General features: G+C 44.0%; 1 protein-coding gene across 1 annotated transcript in view; it reads right to left on the reverse strand.

The window, feature by feature from the left end:
* LOC124799128 overlaps window positions 1-17840 on the reverse strand; it is a 739238-nt gene that overhangs the window by 211138 nt on the left and 510260 nt on the right. The window contains exon 9 of the mRNA XM_047262665.1: window positions 12050-12158. Coding sequence (XP_047118621.1) covers window positions 12050-12158 — 109 coding nt within the window. The remainder of the gene's footprint in view (window positions 1-12049; window positions 12159-17840) is intronic.

Below are 17840 nucleotides of genomic sequence, written 5' to 3' on the forward strand. Positions count from 1 at the left end.
TGTATTACGAACTTCCTCCGAATGAGCCTATCACTCCCAAGAATTACTGTTCGCAGTTGGATCACCTCACGGCAGTCACTGATGAGAAACGACCTTATCTGGGGCACAATGTCTTCTTTCACCACGACAACGCCAGGCTATACACCTCTTTAGTCACCCGTCAAAACCTGTGTTGTTTTGAGTTGAATTTGTTACCTCAACAGCTGTATTCGCCAGACATTGCCCCTTCAAACTTTCATCTGTTGCGTTCCCTGAACAATTTCCTGAATGTTAAACGTCTCATCTCCTTAGAGGACTACAGACTGAACCTCGAAGAGTTAATCAACCTGAACACACCGACTTTTTGGAAGGACGACATTTATAAGCTTCCAGAGAAATTGCAATATATTGTCGACAATAACGAAATATACTGCAAGAAAAAATTTGTTTACAAAACCGATCCACCTTATTTAGTTACGTGGGCTATTCGGAAAGACAGTACCGGTCGGCTGCGAAAATTTAAACAACTGTTAAAATCATAAAGTTTTAATCGCAACAGTTAGCTACAACTTCCAGCTACATCTCTACGTAGTCGCCGCTCCAACTTAGACATCTGTCGTAGGGTTGTGCCAACTTTCCAATACCCTCTTTATGCAAGGCAACCGCCAACGCTTTCTGCCAATTCTCTGCGCTGGTCTACAGGTCGTTGTCTGTGCCAAAGTGTTGTCTTTATAGTCAGCGGTTCATGCGAGCAGAGATGAATCTCAGAGGTAGTCAATTAAGAGTTGTATTATGGGTGCTGAAACACTTCCCATCGAAAACGCTGCAGGAGCATCTTCATTATCTCTGCAGAATGCGATTGACAATTGTCTTGAAGAAGTAAAAGCATGACAATTATGTTATGTGGGCTGCATAGCTTCAGGCGAAATTTCTCACCAGGCCCTCGTATTTGGCGGAAGACACTATTTTCTATGCATGCTTACGTGCTCGCAGTGCGCTGAAAACTGAAAAGAGCGACGTGACGCTACCGACGGAAGTACTAGAGACACTGACCAACACATCTGAGTAAAACTTAATCCGATTTTCACAGTCGTTTCTGTTACGCCTTCGCCAAGGTAGCCCCTGCAGGGCGGCAACACATCTAACACGACACAGGACCGAGGTTGCCTATGCCCAAAGGCGTAAGCAATGGTAAACGTCTGCTGTTTTGGAAGCAGACATTCCGCGTACTACTTCCTGCAGAGGGAGTTCGAGATGGCCTGCAGGAAGTATTACTACACCAACATCTGATTGGCTGGTCAATATTATTTAAAGGCTAGAACCAGCACCGGACGTCAGTTCACGCCGAATACCGACCTCAAGGACGTCTCCACGGAAGACTACGTCTTCGGTATCGGAATAGGACTTAGAATAAAGTGTATGTGTGTTACAACTGGCTCTTGCGGGAAACTTAGAAGTTATTTTTTGTTGCCTCTGGTAGGAAACTCTTACTGGCTTTGTTATTGTGACTTTTCGTTGTTATTCAGTCATTCCATGTAGACTCACGTCAATAAAAGTTGTGTTGTAAAAACGTTCGAATTGTCAGTTACAAACAGTTTCCATTTCACGACCGATCGGAACTTACTTTCTTAACAGCCCTCATAATACACTCCTGGAAATTGAAATAAGAACATCGTGAATTCATTGTCCCAGGAAGGGGAAACTTTATTGACACATTCCTGCGGTCAGATACATCACATGATCACACTGACAGAACCACATGCACATAGACACAGGCAACAGAGCATGCACAATGTCGGCACTAGTACAGTGTATATCCACCTTTCGCAGCAATGCAGGCTGCTATTCTCCCATGGAGACGATCGTAGAGATGCTGGATGTAGTCCTGTGGAACGGCTTGCCATGCCATTTTCACCTGGCGCCTCAGTTGGACCAGAATTCGTGCTGGACGTGCAGACCGCGTGAGACGACGCTTCATCCAGTCCCAAACATGCTCAATGGGGGACAGATCCGGAGATCTTGCTGGCCAGGGTAGTTGACTTACACCTTCTAGAGCACGTTGGGTGGCACGGGATACATGCGGACGTGCATTGTCCTGTTGGAACAGCAAGTTCTCTTGCCGGTCTAGGAATGGTAGAACGATGGGTTCGATGACGGTTTGGATGTACCGTGCACTATTCAGTGTCCCCTCGACGATCACCAGTGGTGTACGGCCAGTGTAGGAGATCGCTCCCCACACCATGATGCCGGGTGTTGGCCCTGTGTGCCTCGGTCGTATACAGTCCTGATTGTGGCGCTCACCTGCACGGTGCCAAACACGCATACGACCATCATTGGCACCAAGACAGAAGCGACTCTCATCGCTGAAGACGACACGTCTCCATTCGTCCCTCCATTCACGCCTGTCGCGACACCACTGGAGGCGGGCTGCACGATGTTGGGGCGTGAGCGGAAGACGGCCTAACGGTGTGCGGGACCGTAGCCCAGCTTCATGGAGACGGTTGCGAATGGTCCTCGCCGATACCCCAGGAGCAACAGTGTCCCTAATTTGCTGGAAAGTGGCGGTGCGGTCCCCTACGGCACTGCGTAGGATCCTACGGTCTTGGCGTGCATCCGTGCGTCGCTGCGGTCCGGTCCCAGGTCCACGGGCACGTGCACCTTCCGCCGACCACTGGCGACAACATCGATGTACTGTGGAGACCTCACGCCCCACGTGTTGAGCAATTCGGCGGTACGTCCACCCGGCCTCCCGCATACCCACTATACGCCATCGCTCCAAGTCCGTCAACTGCACATACGGTTCACGTCCACGCTGTCGCGGCATGCTACCAGTGTTAAAGACTGCGATGGAGCTCCGTATGCCACGGCAAACTGGCTGACACTGACGGCGGCGGTGCACAAATGCTGCGCAGCTAGCGCCATTCGACGGCCAACACCGCGGTTCCTGGTGTGTCCGCTGTGCCGTGCGTGTGATCATTGCTTGTACAGCCCTCTCGCAGTGTCCGGAGCAAGTATGGTGGGTCTGACACACCGGTGTCAATGTGTTCTTTTTTCCATTTCCAGGAGTGTATATTGTGCACGACCTTACGCGTGAAGTGTGGAAGCAGGCAGGCTGGCAACCACCCTGTCTTAGCTGTGCTGCTTGGGGGTGTGCTTTCAGGCGTTCCTTGTGACTGCACTGTACGGAAAAGCGAACGAACGTATGAGACAACTAAATATTTCTTTGAGTTACCTCCTCTATTTTACTGAAGAAGTCCTTTCTATGTATGGTCCAAGATTCAAATATCTATGTTACTTTTCAGTGAACATCATGCGAAAGTGTCTTTCGTCCTTAAGGTTTAGACATCCCTGTACAACAACACAAACGGCTGCGTTTGGAGTGGGGCTGTGATCAGGAAGCATGAACTGCTGCCGAATTGCGTCGCGTTGTGTTCACTGATGAATATAATTCTACACTCTCCCAGATGACTGTCATCAGTGAGCACGGAGCGACCTTGAAAAAGGTCCCATTCTTCCAGTCTTTAGGAGGGGCACAGTCATATAACTACTCTCGTTATGCTGTGAGGAACCATCTAATATGACTTCTGAGCACATTTGGTTGCAATGGAGTGAACGCTGACGGCACAATGGTTCGTCATGGTCAGCCCGCTTACTCATGTGCCACCTCTCATATCACAGCATTGTGGTGCAGTTCTTCAACAGGACTGTTCTCGTCTACCCGTAGGACGTATCTCCATGACGTGTCTGCGTGATGTTGAGGTCTTTCTGTAACGAGTAAAATGCCGAGAAATGACCGTAATAGAATATGTGTGGAACCAGCTCGGACACTAACTCCGTCGACTTACAACAGTCGTGGGGCAACTTGCCTGATGGGAGAATACAAAGGCTGTATAACTAATAGAATATGTGTGGAACCAGCTCGGACACTAACTCCGTCGACTTGCAACAGTCGTGGGGCAACTTGCCTGATGGGAGAATACAAAGGCTGTATAACACCTTTCCCAACTGAACCCCTGGCTAATTCCACGCCAGAGGGCCTTTAATGTCATGTTGATAAGTAGTCCTTTGTAAATCTCACTCTATTTTGTAATTACTGAAATAACATCATATATTCTCTAAACCCATTAAGTCACCTTCTTCACTTCTGGGTGCTTCATTTATTTTCTCCGGCAGTGTAGACAGAAAAATCCGAGTAGGTTTTAGCAGTGAATCTTTATTGGCGATGAAAAAAATAAGTTATCTTCTCTCGTTAGGTAAATTATTAACGGCTCACAGATCATGTGAGAAAGTAAGAGCAAGCAATATAATGAAGTGTTGCGAAACTTAAAAGTAGGGAAATGTTTCTGGAAACGGCGTTGCCACCAAGCACCCCGGATGGAGGCGCACGTAGCTCGGCAGAATTGCCCGCAGGTGTGCAAGAAGATGGAATTCCAAAACTGAGCCGGAGAGCGTCGTTTCCTGCGGGCTGCCTGCTCATTTAATTACTAGCTGGCGGAAACGCAAACGTTCGCAATGAAATATTAGCCGGCGCGATTACCTAGATTAAAACCACCGCCCATTTTTCTTCCGTCCGCCTCATAAAAATATTTTTGTAATATCCTGCGGTCTTCGGAGAGACAGACCTGCGGTGGGCACATTCTAGGTACCGCATCCGCCGCATTCCACATGTAAACTAAAACCATAGCTCATGACGACAGCAACTACCCTTGGTCTAAGTTTCTCACCTGGCTCGCAGTGAAAAGCAAAAGATCCCGTCCTTATAGACTGCTATGTAACACTCTGCAAATTTTTCAATAGGGTTATGTAAGATTTAACTCATGTTAATGAACACTCACAGAGTTATGATCTCGAAGTGCAGGCTTTTCTCCATGGGAAACTCACTTCCGTTAACAGTATATCATAGGACGAAGAAAGAGCACCATGTGGTGTGGCGGAATAAAATCTTCTCTGCAGGAATCAAAATGCGAAATTTTCATATGTAAAAGTAACTTCGGTAGTAAACTAGTGTAATTTTGTAAAGCAGTTACATTTCAGTATAAATATAAATGATATAGTATTTAACGTAGCTAATTCCATGAGGCTGATAGCGATAAAGAAATTGTGTACAAAAAAGATGCAAATCCAGAAGACTCTGAGAATTTCTGGGCTTTGGGCAAAGGATCGATGGTTGGTGAAGGAGGTGACAATTGACTCTTAACGTAATTTAAAGGTATTGCAGATAAAGAGGCAAAAAAACTGATCGATTGCATTTTTCGTGGCTTATGGTTCGGAGTAATAACAAATAGAAAATAGATGGGATTATCCGTCGAAACTGACTAAAGCTGGAACGCAGAAATAAGTGAACCAAACAGAGGTGCCAGATTGAGATTTACTGGAAAACCATAGGGAAAATTATTAGAATAGTGCATACTTTTGTACGGTTTTTGTTTTACATGTTGGTATTCCGAATGCTATGGGTTTACTTACCGGTTATCATTTTTTATTTGTAGTTCACCGTTGCTATTTGAATCTACTTATTGTCATATTGTCATTTGGAGATGGTGAGTGGAGCTGGAACTCTAGAAGATGTTGTGCCGACATACTCATTCTTCTGTTTGAGTTCAGTAGAGAGGTGAGAGCAGCGGAGGCAGCCAGAACCATTTGGGTTGTGTTTGGCGATAATGGCTTTAGACAGAGCACAGAAAGGAAATGGATTTCTCGTTTTATGGAGAATCGTTTTGACATTAGTGACTTTGCAAGTTCTGGAAGGCTTTGGGGTTTGATGATCGTTTAAAGGCACTAATTCACAATGATCCACGTCAGTGTAGTCGAGAACTGGCAGATGTGATGACCAAAACTCCGGTGTATCGATACCGTTTGCTCTAAGCCAAAATCACAAAATTCAGCGGATGGTTAAAAAATATGTGTGAAATCTTATGGGACGTAACTGCTAAGGTCATCAGTCCTTAACTTTACACACTACTTAACCTAAACTATCCTAAGGACAAACACACACACCCATGCCGGAGGGAGGACTCGAACATCCGCCGGGACCAGCCGCACAGTCCATGACTGCAGCGCCTAGACCGCTCGGCTAATCCCGCGCGGAAGCGAATGGTCGGTCACATGTGGATTTCTGCTTGCTCGTCATCAACTGGCTCGTGAACATCAAGGAGCATTGCTATGCTGTATCGTTACTGGTGACGAGAAATGGTATCTTTAAGCTAACATCAGGCAAAGAAAGGAACAGCTGAGCAAACCAAAACAGCAACTTTCCGTGCAAGAACCTGAGCGCATCCACAAAAGATAATGTTTCTTGTGGAACAGCGACAATGTGGTGTGAATTGCTTCCACGAGGTGTAACCGTCTCTACCGACATTATTGTCAACAGCTGAGACGTCCTGCAGGCGCAGTCCTAGAACAACGACCGAGACGTCTGAGTGGCGTGCTGCTAAGCCGGCCGCACTCTGCTAGACTGACAAAAACTGTATACAGGAGCTGGGTTGGCAAGCCATACCGCATCTACCTTCTTTGCCTGATCTCGCACTCCCAGGTTTTCACCTTTGCGCTCTCTATCGAACAACCTTCAAAGAATTTCCTTTACGGATGAAAATGCGCTCCCAACACAGCTCCTCGAGTTCTTCGCCTCAAAATCCCGTGATTTCTAAGTAGTGGAATCTAAAAGTTACCCAACTTTTGGCAGACTGTTGTACGTAGTGAAGGAGAATACATTATCGGAGACTAAAGTCTTTGTGATGTATGTCTGTTGTGTTTGTTAATCTTATGAAAAATTCTACGAACGTATGCTCCAATACGATAATTCTGTCTTAAGTGGCTCAGAAACGAATCATTCGACCAATTTGTGGATATTGGTCATCAATCCGGGACTGTTACGAGTGGGTTAAGTCGATTCGTTAGAGGATGTGCAACGCGATTCGTCTCAGGTTCGTTAAGCAGGCTTGGGAGCGTTGCGGAGATGCTCGTCAAATTCGAGTAACAGACGCCTCAAAAAATGATGTGAATCACTGGGAGGATTACTGTCAAAATTCTGAGGGCTTACGTTCCAGTCAGTTAGACAAAACGTTGGTTCCAGAATAAGTTTTCACTCGGCAGCGAAATATGTGCTGGTTTGGGGCTGCTTACAATGGCTCTGAGCACTATGGGACTCAACTGCTGAGGTCATTAGTCCCCTAGAACTTAGAACTAGTTAAACCTAACTAACCTAAGGACATCACAAACATCCATGCCCGAGGCAGGATTCGAACCTGCGACCGTAGCGGTCTTGCGGTTCCAGACTGCAGCGCCTTTAACCGCACGGCCACTTCGGCCGGCTGGGCTGCTTACAGTTGAAACTGCATGCCTAGCTGGGATCTGAACCTGGGACGCTTACCTGTCATCGAAAAGTGCTACAACGACGGAACTATCCAAATACGACTCACGACCGTCTCGCTAGGCAGTTTTCCTTCCGCTAGCATCTCATCCCCTGCCTTCCAAAATACACACTTCCTGTATATCTCCAAACTGCTGGAAGTATTAGTCCCGCAAGGTACGCGGAAGACCTGTGAAGTTTCGGAAGTTGTGGAGAGGCATCACCGGAAGTGAAACTCAGAAGGGAAGGAGGTCGTGAGACGCGCTTGTATAGCTCAGATGGTAGAGTAATCGCTCAGTAAAGACAAACGACCCAGGTAACGGTCTGAGTCCGGAGCACCGTTATAGCTCAGATGGTAGAGTAATCGCTCAGTAAAGACAAACGACCCAGGTAACGGTCTGAGTCCGGAGCACCGTTTCGAGCTGCTGTGAAGTTTCGGTATGCCACTTCCTCTTACAATTATCGTTCTGGTACACACCCTAACACTGCAACGTGGCTTAAGGAGAATAGACGCAACTGTGGACTCCTCGTAGATGCCCTTAATTGTCCTGTAGATCTCGTAAATTCTTGAAACGAACCCATTTATGAATACTTTTGGCCAATTCAGCAGGATTAACGTGACGGCGATTAAGACATATTGACGTAACAATTTCAGGCTGCCGACCTTGATGATTTGGAAGGAATAAAGCTAATCCTTTAAACTTCCATCTGCGACGCGATCGCAGCAGACAGAGCTCTACTCGGACGGGTAACTATTGGCAAGGAAACGGGCGTGTCCTCTCCCGTAAACCTGCGTGGTCGGATGATGATCTGAACCGCCGTCCTCACAGGCCACTGTTTCAACCACTGAACCGCTGTCATTTTTGTTTCCTACAGGTCTGCTACGTCATTCCAGGCGAATGTCAAAACAATTCTTAATGATGAACCATGACTGAGTTTTCATTAAGCATTATGTTTCGTAAAATAATTTAAATTATTACACCGAACGATTATTATTGCTTTTATTATTACTGCTATTAGGCACCGTAATTTTAATCCCCCGTTTAAAAGAAATGATATTTTTCTCTTTAAAAAGCTACGAAGACACAACGGCATCTTGTATGACAATGGGATGTATGCAGAAATATAAGAAAAACAAAAAATTCTTCAGAAGCAGAATTGTAATGCATATAAATTAGGTACATTGTAATGGAACTTGAGACTGTTACTATGGGGCTTCGTGAACACCTAAAATGCGTTACCGAGAAAGTTCTCGGTGGCTCAGTCTGTAGGAACAGATCAAGAAGAAAGTATTACAAAGATATTCAGAGCATTTTAGTATGATAGTGGAAGAAACGTTTAGAACTATAGTGTAATTTCAGAGAAAATATGTCTTATGGGAATTATAGTATGATTCCACTTCGACAAACCTGTTCTACGCTCTGTATCCTCTATTTCATTTGTAATGGCCAGGCCGGGTCTTACTAACCTCTATATTATTTCTGGAATGCTTTTCCCTACTACACTGTCAGCGTAGGAAATGCGGCACTCACAATCGTCGAGTGGTGAGTTGAATAACAGTTCGTGGGTCGTGCGGTACATGGCTTGCAGTACGGATGTGTCGCAGATGCGAGTGCAAATTATCTCACTGGGCGACGATTATTTGATGAGATAATTGCAATAGCGGTTTTGTGAAATGGAAGGAAACAGAAGTGAGTATCGAAATTCTTAATGTCCAATAAGTGGGAGTGAATTATCCGGAAAGTTACGGCACGTGAATGGGCAATAATCATTTATAACAGATACTTATTACAATAACATTGAAGTTAATCAACAGCGACAGTATATTAAAAATTAGTGACTGACACCGTTAGGGCACTAGCGGTTAGTGACTGATCCAATAGAGGAACTATAACTAGGTGGCTACGAGTGGGGCTGAGTGGATAACTGACGGTCAGATGCATTATTAAACTTGAGTAAAAGGAACAGATAATCATTTCAGCCTCTTTCAGTAGAATAATAGTTTGATTAATGGGCCTCAGATCAGAATTAATGGTCACATCTTGGTCAATAGGGGCGTGGTTCAGAAAACACTCGTACTGTGTAGGATGTGCCGCGCATTTAAAATACCTTGTCCCCAAGACTGAACTGGTTTATTAGAATAACAGAAAAGAAAAGAAAAAAAAAACAAGAGGTTAGAGGCAGCTAGCAGTCTGTGCTGATATTCATGAGAATATAACACATGTCTGGCAAGCACTACCTTCCTCCACTGACACGGTTCGATGGATGGTTTATGGTAACAACTATGGCTATACAAAGTATGTAATATTCGTACTAAAGGAACAGCACTTAAGCCTCTATCGGGTCATAATATTAAAAAAATTATGTGTGTGTCTGTGATAAGTATTGTCTTACACTGGTGGTAGCTTTGCGGTATTGTTTCTTTCTGTTACGTGGTTTCGAGGACGCTGCAGGACAAATGGTCGCCATACGCGCGCAGCCCAAGGTCGTGCCAAGCTGAAAGATGTCGTCGTTGGGACAGTGCCCTTTGTTGATAAAGATGTTGAATGGTATTCGAGGAAAAAAGATGAAAAAGCGTTAAACGATCTTAATTCATGTACCAGTAACTGCGTGGTTGTCTTCTTTTCACATTGACAATGCAATTGCATTATGGAGAACGAAAAACAAGGCTGAATAGAAGATGAAACTTCCTGGCAGATTAAAACTGTGTGCAGGACCGAGACTCGAACTCGGGACCTTTGCCTTTCGCTGTCAAGTGCTCTACCAACCCAAGTACGACTCACGCCCCGTCCTCACAGCTTTACTTCTGCCAGTATCTCGTCTCCTACCTTACAAAATTTACAGAAGCTCTCCTGCGAATCTTGCAGAACTAGCACTGCTGAAAGAAAGGAGAAATGGCTCAGCCATAGCCTGGGGGATGTTTCCAGAATGAGCTTGGTAGAGCACTTGCCCGCGAATGACAAATGTTCCGAGTTCGAGTCTCGGTCCGGCACACAGTTTTAATCTGCCAGGAAGTTTCATATCAGCGCACACTCCGCTGCAGAGTGAAATTCTCATTCTGGGAACATCCCTCAGGCTGTGGATAAGCCACGTCTCCGAAATATCCCTTCATTCAGGAGTGCTAATTCTGCAAGGTACGTAGGAGAGCTTCTGTAAGGTTTGGAAGGTAGGAGACGAGATACTGGCAGAAGTAAAGCTGTGAGGGCGTGGCGTGAGTCGTGCTTGGGTAGCTCAGATGGTACAGCACTTGCCTGCGAAAGGCAAAGGTCCAGATTTTGAGTCTCGGTCCGTCATACAGCTTTAATCTGCAGTAATTTTCATACCAGCACACTCTCCACTGCGGAGTGAAAATCTCATTCTGATTAGAAGATGTCATTAATGGAAATTTAAAACTATATTGAGAATTATTGTTGCAGGAGTGTTTGTAATACACGCCCATTGTGCTAAATCTTATCCTGATCATGTTATTGAACAGAAGCCGAATCTTTAATTGAGGTGGCGCAGTGGTTAGACAATGGAGTCACATTCGGGAGGACGACGGTTCAAACCAGCGTCCGGCTACCCAATGCCGGGATGGTTCCTTTGAAAGGTCACGGCCGATTTCCTTCTCCATCTTTCCATAATCCGACGTTGTGCTCCGTCTCTTATGACGTCGTTGTCGACGGGACGTTAAACACTAATCTCCTCCTCCTTTAGCCGGCCGGAGTGGCCGAGCGGTTCTACGCGCTACAGTCTGGAACCGCGCGACCGCTACGTTCGCAGGTTCGAATCCTGCCTGTGGCATGGATGTGTGTGCTGTCCTTAGGTTAGTTAGGTTTAAGTAGTTCTTAGTTCTAGGGGACTGATGACCTCAGAAGTCAAGTCCCATAGCACTCAGAGCCATTTGAAACTCCTCCTTTAATTGAGTGAGGCTGAGAAAAAGGAAAGTAGATTACCTTCGAGACTGATGATTTTCGGTGAAATGAATTTGGGGTTTGGAGGCAGTAATTACATTTACCATCAATTTTTAAAGAATATTACATTTTATTTAAGTGATATAGGTTTTTCAAAAGTGAAAATGTGCCGTAATTTTTGACGCTGACGTAACGTAACTTCAAAGATATGAGTAACATAGTTCCGTTCATGACTGATTAGCTGCATGTGCTAATATCATTGGTTGTTTTCGCAAGGAAAGACAACTATATGTTGAGTTGCACAAAATACGTCATTGCTTAAGATTATGAGCAAATTCATTTACCGCAACTACGCAATTAATGCTCGTTGGTTCTGTTAAACAAGAACCTGCTATGATAAAGTATTTCCTCGGAGGAGGCGACGATGATATCGAGCCAATCAGTACAGGTGGAATTGTTTGCAACATTCTCGTAAAGTTAAGCCCGTAGCAGGATAAACTCGTCCGTGAGTGTAAAGACTAGTTAATGGAGCACTGAAAGACCGAACCGATCAACATGTAGCATTAGAGTTGCTAATGTCGTTGGAAACGTGTCTTTATTAACGAATTAACTCGGTCACGTGAATTGACGGACAGAGTGAAGAAATAGAATGTGCGCATCGATCCACAGCAAGTCTAACATATTAGTTAATTATTATTAGGGTGGACACGGATACTGAAATACAAAGCAAAAATTTTCTTGTCGTGAATAACACAAAACACGGAGAGAGAAAAGACAGTGAGGTAAGTCATAGCATACAGCTGGCATTCTAGGAAAGACTTTTGTTTACCGTAGACGTTGAAGACACCCCTGGTGATGCCCATCTCATTCTTGGCCACGCAGTGGTACTTCCCGTGGTCTGGCGGGTAGACTCGCGTGATGTTCAGCTGCATCCGCATCTGTGGACACGGGGAAGCCAGCAACAGTGACAGGGTTGCACGAAAAGAGGTTAGACCTCAATCTCTGCCACCAAACAACCTCAAATCAAGGCAGATGATATATGATCCCAAACATACGTTGAAGGAAAGATGGAAACACCAAAAGCAATTAACGCAGAGTAATAAAATAAATTTGTTTAGGTAATATAATAAGTAACTAACATTGCACGATCGTAGGTTAATGTAAGCGCGAGATAAGCCATTCCAAATGTGTAACACTGGCACATTAATAACTGATGTTACTGCCAGAATGTGGAATGCAAGCATGGAAACGACATGAATTGTGTTGCACAGGTGCCGCATATCAGTTTGTGGGACAGAGTTCCATGCCTGCTCCACTGGGTCGGTCATTACAGGGACAGTTAATGCTGTTTGTGGATGTCGCTAAAGCTGTCGTCCGATCATGTTCCACATGCGCTCTGTTGGAGGAAGATTTAGAGATCCTGCAGACCAATGCAACATGTCGATACTCTGTAGAGCATGTGGGTTACAGGAGCGGTATGTGGGCGAGCGTTATCCTGTTGGAAAACACCCTCTGGAACATTGTTCATTAGTGATAGCGCAACGATTCGAATCACTACATTGATGTTCAAATTTGCAGTCAGGGTGCATGGGGGTCCTTCTGCTGCCAGGCGTAGGTGCAGTGTGTCTATCACGCAGACAGGTTAGTAGTAGACACTCCATTCGCCTCTTTCTGACCAGCAGACGGCCATCGCTGGCTCCGAGGCGGAACCAGTTGCGTGTTATCTGGGCTTCATAGCAATTCCGAGGAATTTCTTCTTACCAGGCAACTAATATTTGCCATTGAGCTTACAGTTTTGATGTCCAAGTGCGTTACGTGTCCGCCTAACAGTAAAATACAGTATACAAAACTCTAGTGGGCCACAAGTACTGAGCTATGCGCCTGAATGGAATACTACTGGAGGGGTGTGGCGCCTGTTGAGCCAAGTCGGAAAGCGCAGACGACGCGGTTGGACGGGCGACGAGCAAAGCATTTCTCGTTTTGTAAATAACACTGCTTTTTCCTGCTGCTAGTTACTTTATTTATCCCATACGCGTTTCGCCTTCTCCTGTTCAGTGGGATCTATAACGATACAGCTTTGTTAGTTTTATATTATTAAACAGTCCACTTCGCGATTTTTTTGTAAAAAATAATTACTTAACTTTTGCTGATCTGCGTTTCCTCACATCTGGTTTGGAGGTCGCACTACCACTTTTATCACTGCCATATAATCACTTCTTTGTGTTCTCGCCTACCACATACTGGTCACCATGTTTCTCACTCTTTTTTGTGGTGGACTATTGTTCTTTTGTCACTCGATACAACTATTTCATCGTGCACTGTTTTCCAAAACGTAAATATTGCGACTCCATTACGTGTTTCATCTTCTTTGGTATGTTTACCTATTTGTTGCCAACCTAACGAAGTATATGTTCCAGAAGACTAACTTCTATTTGTGATGTTTATACTGTGTTTGCGTATGAGTGAGAGAGAGAGAGAGAGAGAAAAGGAGATAGAGCCGACGAGTCTTTTTTTTTTTTTTTTTTTTGGGGGGGGGGGGGGGGTGGCGGGGTGTACTAGCTGTTAGCGAGTGGTTGAAATCTTTGGTGACGGCTGATTTGACTTTTCGTTTCAATATTGTGGATGAATGTGTGTAAAGATGTTCGGTTATATTGTTATTATATGGGACAGTATTATTATATTATTACTTTTTGCGAACATTATTATTTTATCTATTAGTGCAAATAATGAATTGCTTGGCATGTGTACTTGGTCATTCAACAGGATTTTCCCCTCTGCTTTGGTTTTCTGTGTGTGGTAATTTTCTTGCATGGTAAGGAGATGTTTTTTATTGTTGATTCTACATCTACATGACTACTCTGCAATTCACATTTAAGTGCTTGGCAGAGGGTTCATCGAACCACAATCATACTATCTCTCTAGCATTCCACTCCCGAACAGCGCGCGGGAAAAACGAACACCTAAACCTTTCTGTTCGAGCTCTGATTTCTCTTATTTTATTTTGATGATCATTCCTACCTATATAGGTTGGGCTCAACAAAATATTTTCGCATTCGGAAGAGAAAGTTGGTGACTGAAATTACGTAAATAGATCTCGCCGTGAAGAAATACGTCTTTGCTTTAATGACTTCCATCCCAACTCACGTATCATATCGGCAGATACGTGATAATACAAAGCGGGCTGCCGTTTTTTGCACCCTTTCGATGTCCCCCGTTAATCCCACCTGGTAAGGATCCCACACCGCGCAGCAATATTCTAACAGAGGACGAACGAGTGTAGTGTCAGCTGTCTCTTTAGTGGACTTGTTGCATCTTCTAAGTGTCCTGCCAATGAAACGCAACCTTTGGCTCGCCTTCCCCACAATATTCCAACTGAAGATGTTCGTGATTTTGACACCCAGGTACTTAGTTGAATTGACAGCCTTGAGAATTGTACTCTTTATCGAGTAATCGAATTCCAACGGATTTCTTTTGGAACTCATGTGGATCACCTCACACTTTTCGTTGTTTAGCGTCAACTGCCACCTGCCACACCATACAGCAATCTTTTCTAAATCGCTTTGCAACTGATACTGGTCTTCGGATGACCTTACTAGACGGTAAATTACAGCATCATCTGCGAACAACCTTAGAGAACTGCTCAGATTGTCACCCAGGTCATTTATATAGATCAGGAACAGCAGAGGTCCCAGGACGCTTCCCTGGGGAACACCTGATGTCACTTCAGTTTTACTCGATGATTTGCCGTCTATTACTACGAACTGCGACCTTCCTGACAGGAAATCACGAATCCAGTCGCACAACTGAGACGATTCTAATTATTTTCATTTCATCTTCTCTAGTGATTGGTTTGTGATCATTTTCTCTTAGGTGTTCTGCAAATGTGGAGATCTTTATCCCATATTTCCACGCTCTCATGTGTTCTTTGTATCTGACATCAAATATTCTATTTGTTTGTCCTATGTATGTGCCTTATTTACAAAACAAGTATTTGCTGCGGAGGATAGCCACACAGAAAACAATTTGTTAAAGCATTTCTCCTTCACTGCTTACCTCTTGTTTCAGTAGGACGAGACTATGATAACAGTAAGAGGAGCCTAGCGAGCATACACAGCGCAAACCAACACTGAAGAACTTTCTGTTTATTTGTGTCGAAAGTCCCATAGTGTTTTAGAAATTACAACGAGGAAGCTCGTATCTTAAATGTTGCTCATCCTTTTGTGTAAATTTTTATACCTGAATGTCAGCTCCAACAGAGTCTGTAATAAAGGATCAAGAACCACCGACAAATGTGAAAACCGTAGAACAATTGCTTTGGAAAGCCATGCTTGTTAACAGGCTCGCAGAATAGTGTACTAAAAAATAGAAGAGATGCTGGAAGAATGCCAATTTGCTTTCTGGGTATCAGGTACAAGAGGAACGACAAGGGCTTTGTACCGCAAGAACAAAAACAAAGAAAAATCAAGATTGTTGCAAGCAATCACGAACCCAGAGAAAACCTTTGACGCTGTAAAATGGAATAAGATACTCAGAAATCTAAGACGACTGAGGGTAAAATACAGAAACAAACAAAAAATATACAGCACTTACAAACTCAAGTAGAAGTTGAGAAATACAAGTTCATTTCAATAAGGAGTGGCTAGGGTTCCACCCTTTAAAGGAAACAACATGTGTGTTTTAAAACCTGCGCACCCCACTGCACTTTAACAGCGTATGACTGACCAAAGTTTCGACTGTAATCCAAATATGTCCGTTTGACGGGTTATAATATACATCTGATAATACTTTCAAAAGCGAAACCGTATAGTGGTGAAGAACATAACACAAATGGATGTTGTAGACTAAATAATAGTAGCCAGTGCGGATGATCATTGTCATACAGAAATTTAGGAAATTGACAAAATACAGTAAAATGTTCTGTGAAATGGTTTGTCAAAAAGTAAGAGACATAAGAAACATCTGACGCGCTTTTGAATGATGCTCGAAATGATGTAGAGCAAGTGAGACTTCACGATCTAAGCAGTTAACGAGCCAGATTTCCTCCAGTACCGGTGCTGTTTAACATTCCAAGTTTCAGAGTTAAATATTGAACTTAAAACTCTCAATCAGCACTGTATTTGCTGTACATTATTTCGAGTATGATCAGGAGGCACATCAAATGTTCCTCTAATATGATTTGTCTTACTTTTAGATAAATCATTTCACAAATAAATTGGCAGTTTTTTCAGCTCTTTTCACTTCCAAGCTGAAGGCCTTAGCATTAAAATATAGAAAGACGCACTTCTCACTTGGCACAAGACTCTGTTGTTCTAGATATTTTTATGTGTTCGCCCTGCGCTCAGAACTGAAAAGTGAGACGTGACGCGATTGGCGAGCACACTGGAGACACTGCCCAACACATTTCTGCAAGACTTCGTCGGATTTTTCACTCAGGTTTTAATTCTTGACCGATCGGACATTGAAAACAGAAAAGGCCTTGTATATGAAATTGTGAAAATAAAATTTCCTTGCCACTGGAGCCCATTAGACAACCTGCAACTTGGACTGAGCGACCGTTTTAGCCGTTTAGTAATATAGATGAATCATTGCTTTCGTAAGGTTATTACTGACCCACTACTGCCCATTATAACATATGTCTTCCACCACTCCTTAACCACGGGTATTTTCTCTGAGGCCTGGGAAAAGGAACTAGCTAAGCCACTATATGGAAAGGACATTGATACAGAACCCTCTGATTACTGACCAATTTGCATTCTTCCTGCGCTGTCCAAGGTCTCAGAATATGTAGTCCACGACCAGCTAACAAACTGTCTAACCACAAACAAACAACTAGACCAATATATGTCAGATTTTCGTGAACATTGCTGCACAACATTTGTATTAATAAAGCTAACATATGACCTGAAGTTTTCCGTGGTAGCACAAGAGGTGACTCATGTGCTCCTTGTACTCCAGCAAAGCCATTAACACTGTCCACTTCGACCTTTTACTTGCCAAACTTAGCAGCCTAAATTTCTTTACTAGTGCAGTGCAATGGTTTCACCTCATACCTGACATCTCGCTACCAATGCGCCTTGTCCAGCACCATAAGGCGACCATTGTGACAGGCAGTATCAGGCATCACCTCGGGTTCTGTGTTATGTCGTATACCCTTTTCATTGTGTCAATGACGTGTCATCCGTTCTGACCTAGTGCAAATACCACATATAAGCTGATGACTCCAGTTGCGTCTAAGTGCAGAAACAAAAACCCGAAGAGAGCTGTGGGGAACCTCAATACCGATCTATGTGCACTGTGAAAATAAGTTAGGTTGTGGGGTTAAAGCTCAATCCCCCAAAACCCAAGTGGTACCTCTTGCTTATTGTAGTCTTATTAGCCAGAAAGTAGGGGAATACCTACAATATTTGACCGTAAACGGGGCTAATAACAACTTTCTCCCTCAGCAAAGCGTCTATGAGTAATAATAGACGAAAATCTAAATTGGACTGAGCACGTAACTGCAATATGCAAGAAGGCATCAGCATCTCTCTATGCCCTACAAACATATCAAAAACTCTTCCCTGTTGATTTGAAAAAGAAATTTGTACAAACACTTATACTTCAAACGATATTTCGGTGAA

This window comes from Schistocerca piceifrons, chromosome 5 (genome assembly GCF_021461385.2).
Source record: "Schistocerca piceifrons isolate TAMUIC-IGC-003096 chromosome 5, iqSchPice1.1, whole genome shotgun sequence".
In the NCBI taxonomy this organism is placed as follows: domain Eukaryota; kingdom Metazoa; phylum Arthropoda; class Insecta; order Orthoptera; family Acrididae; genus Schistocerca; species Schistocerca piceifrons.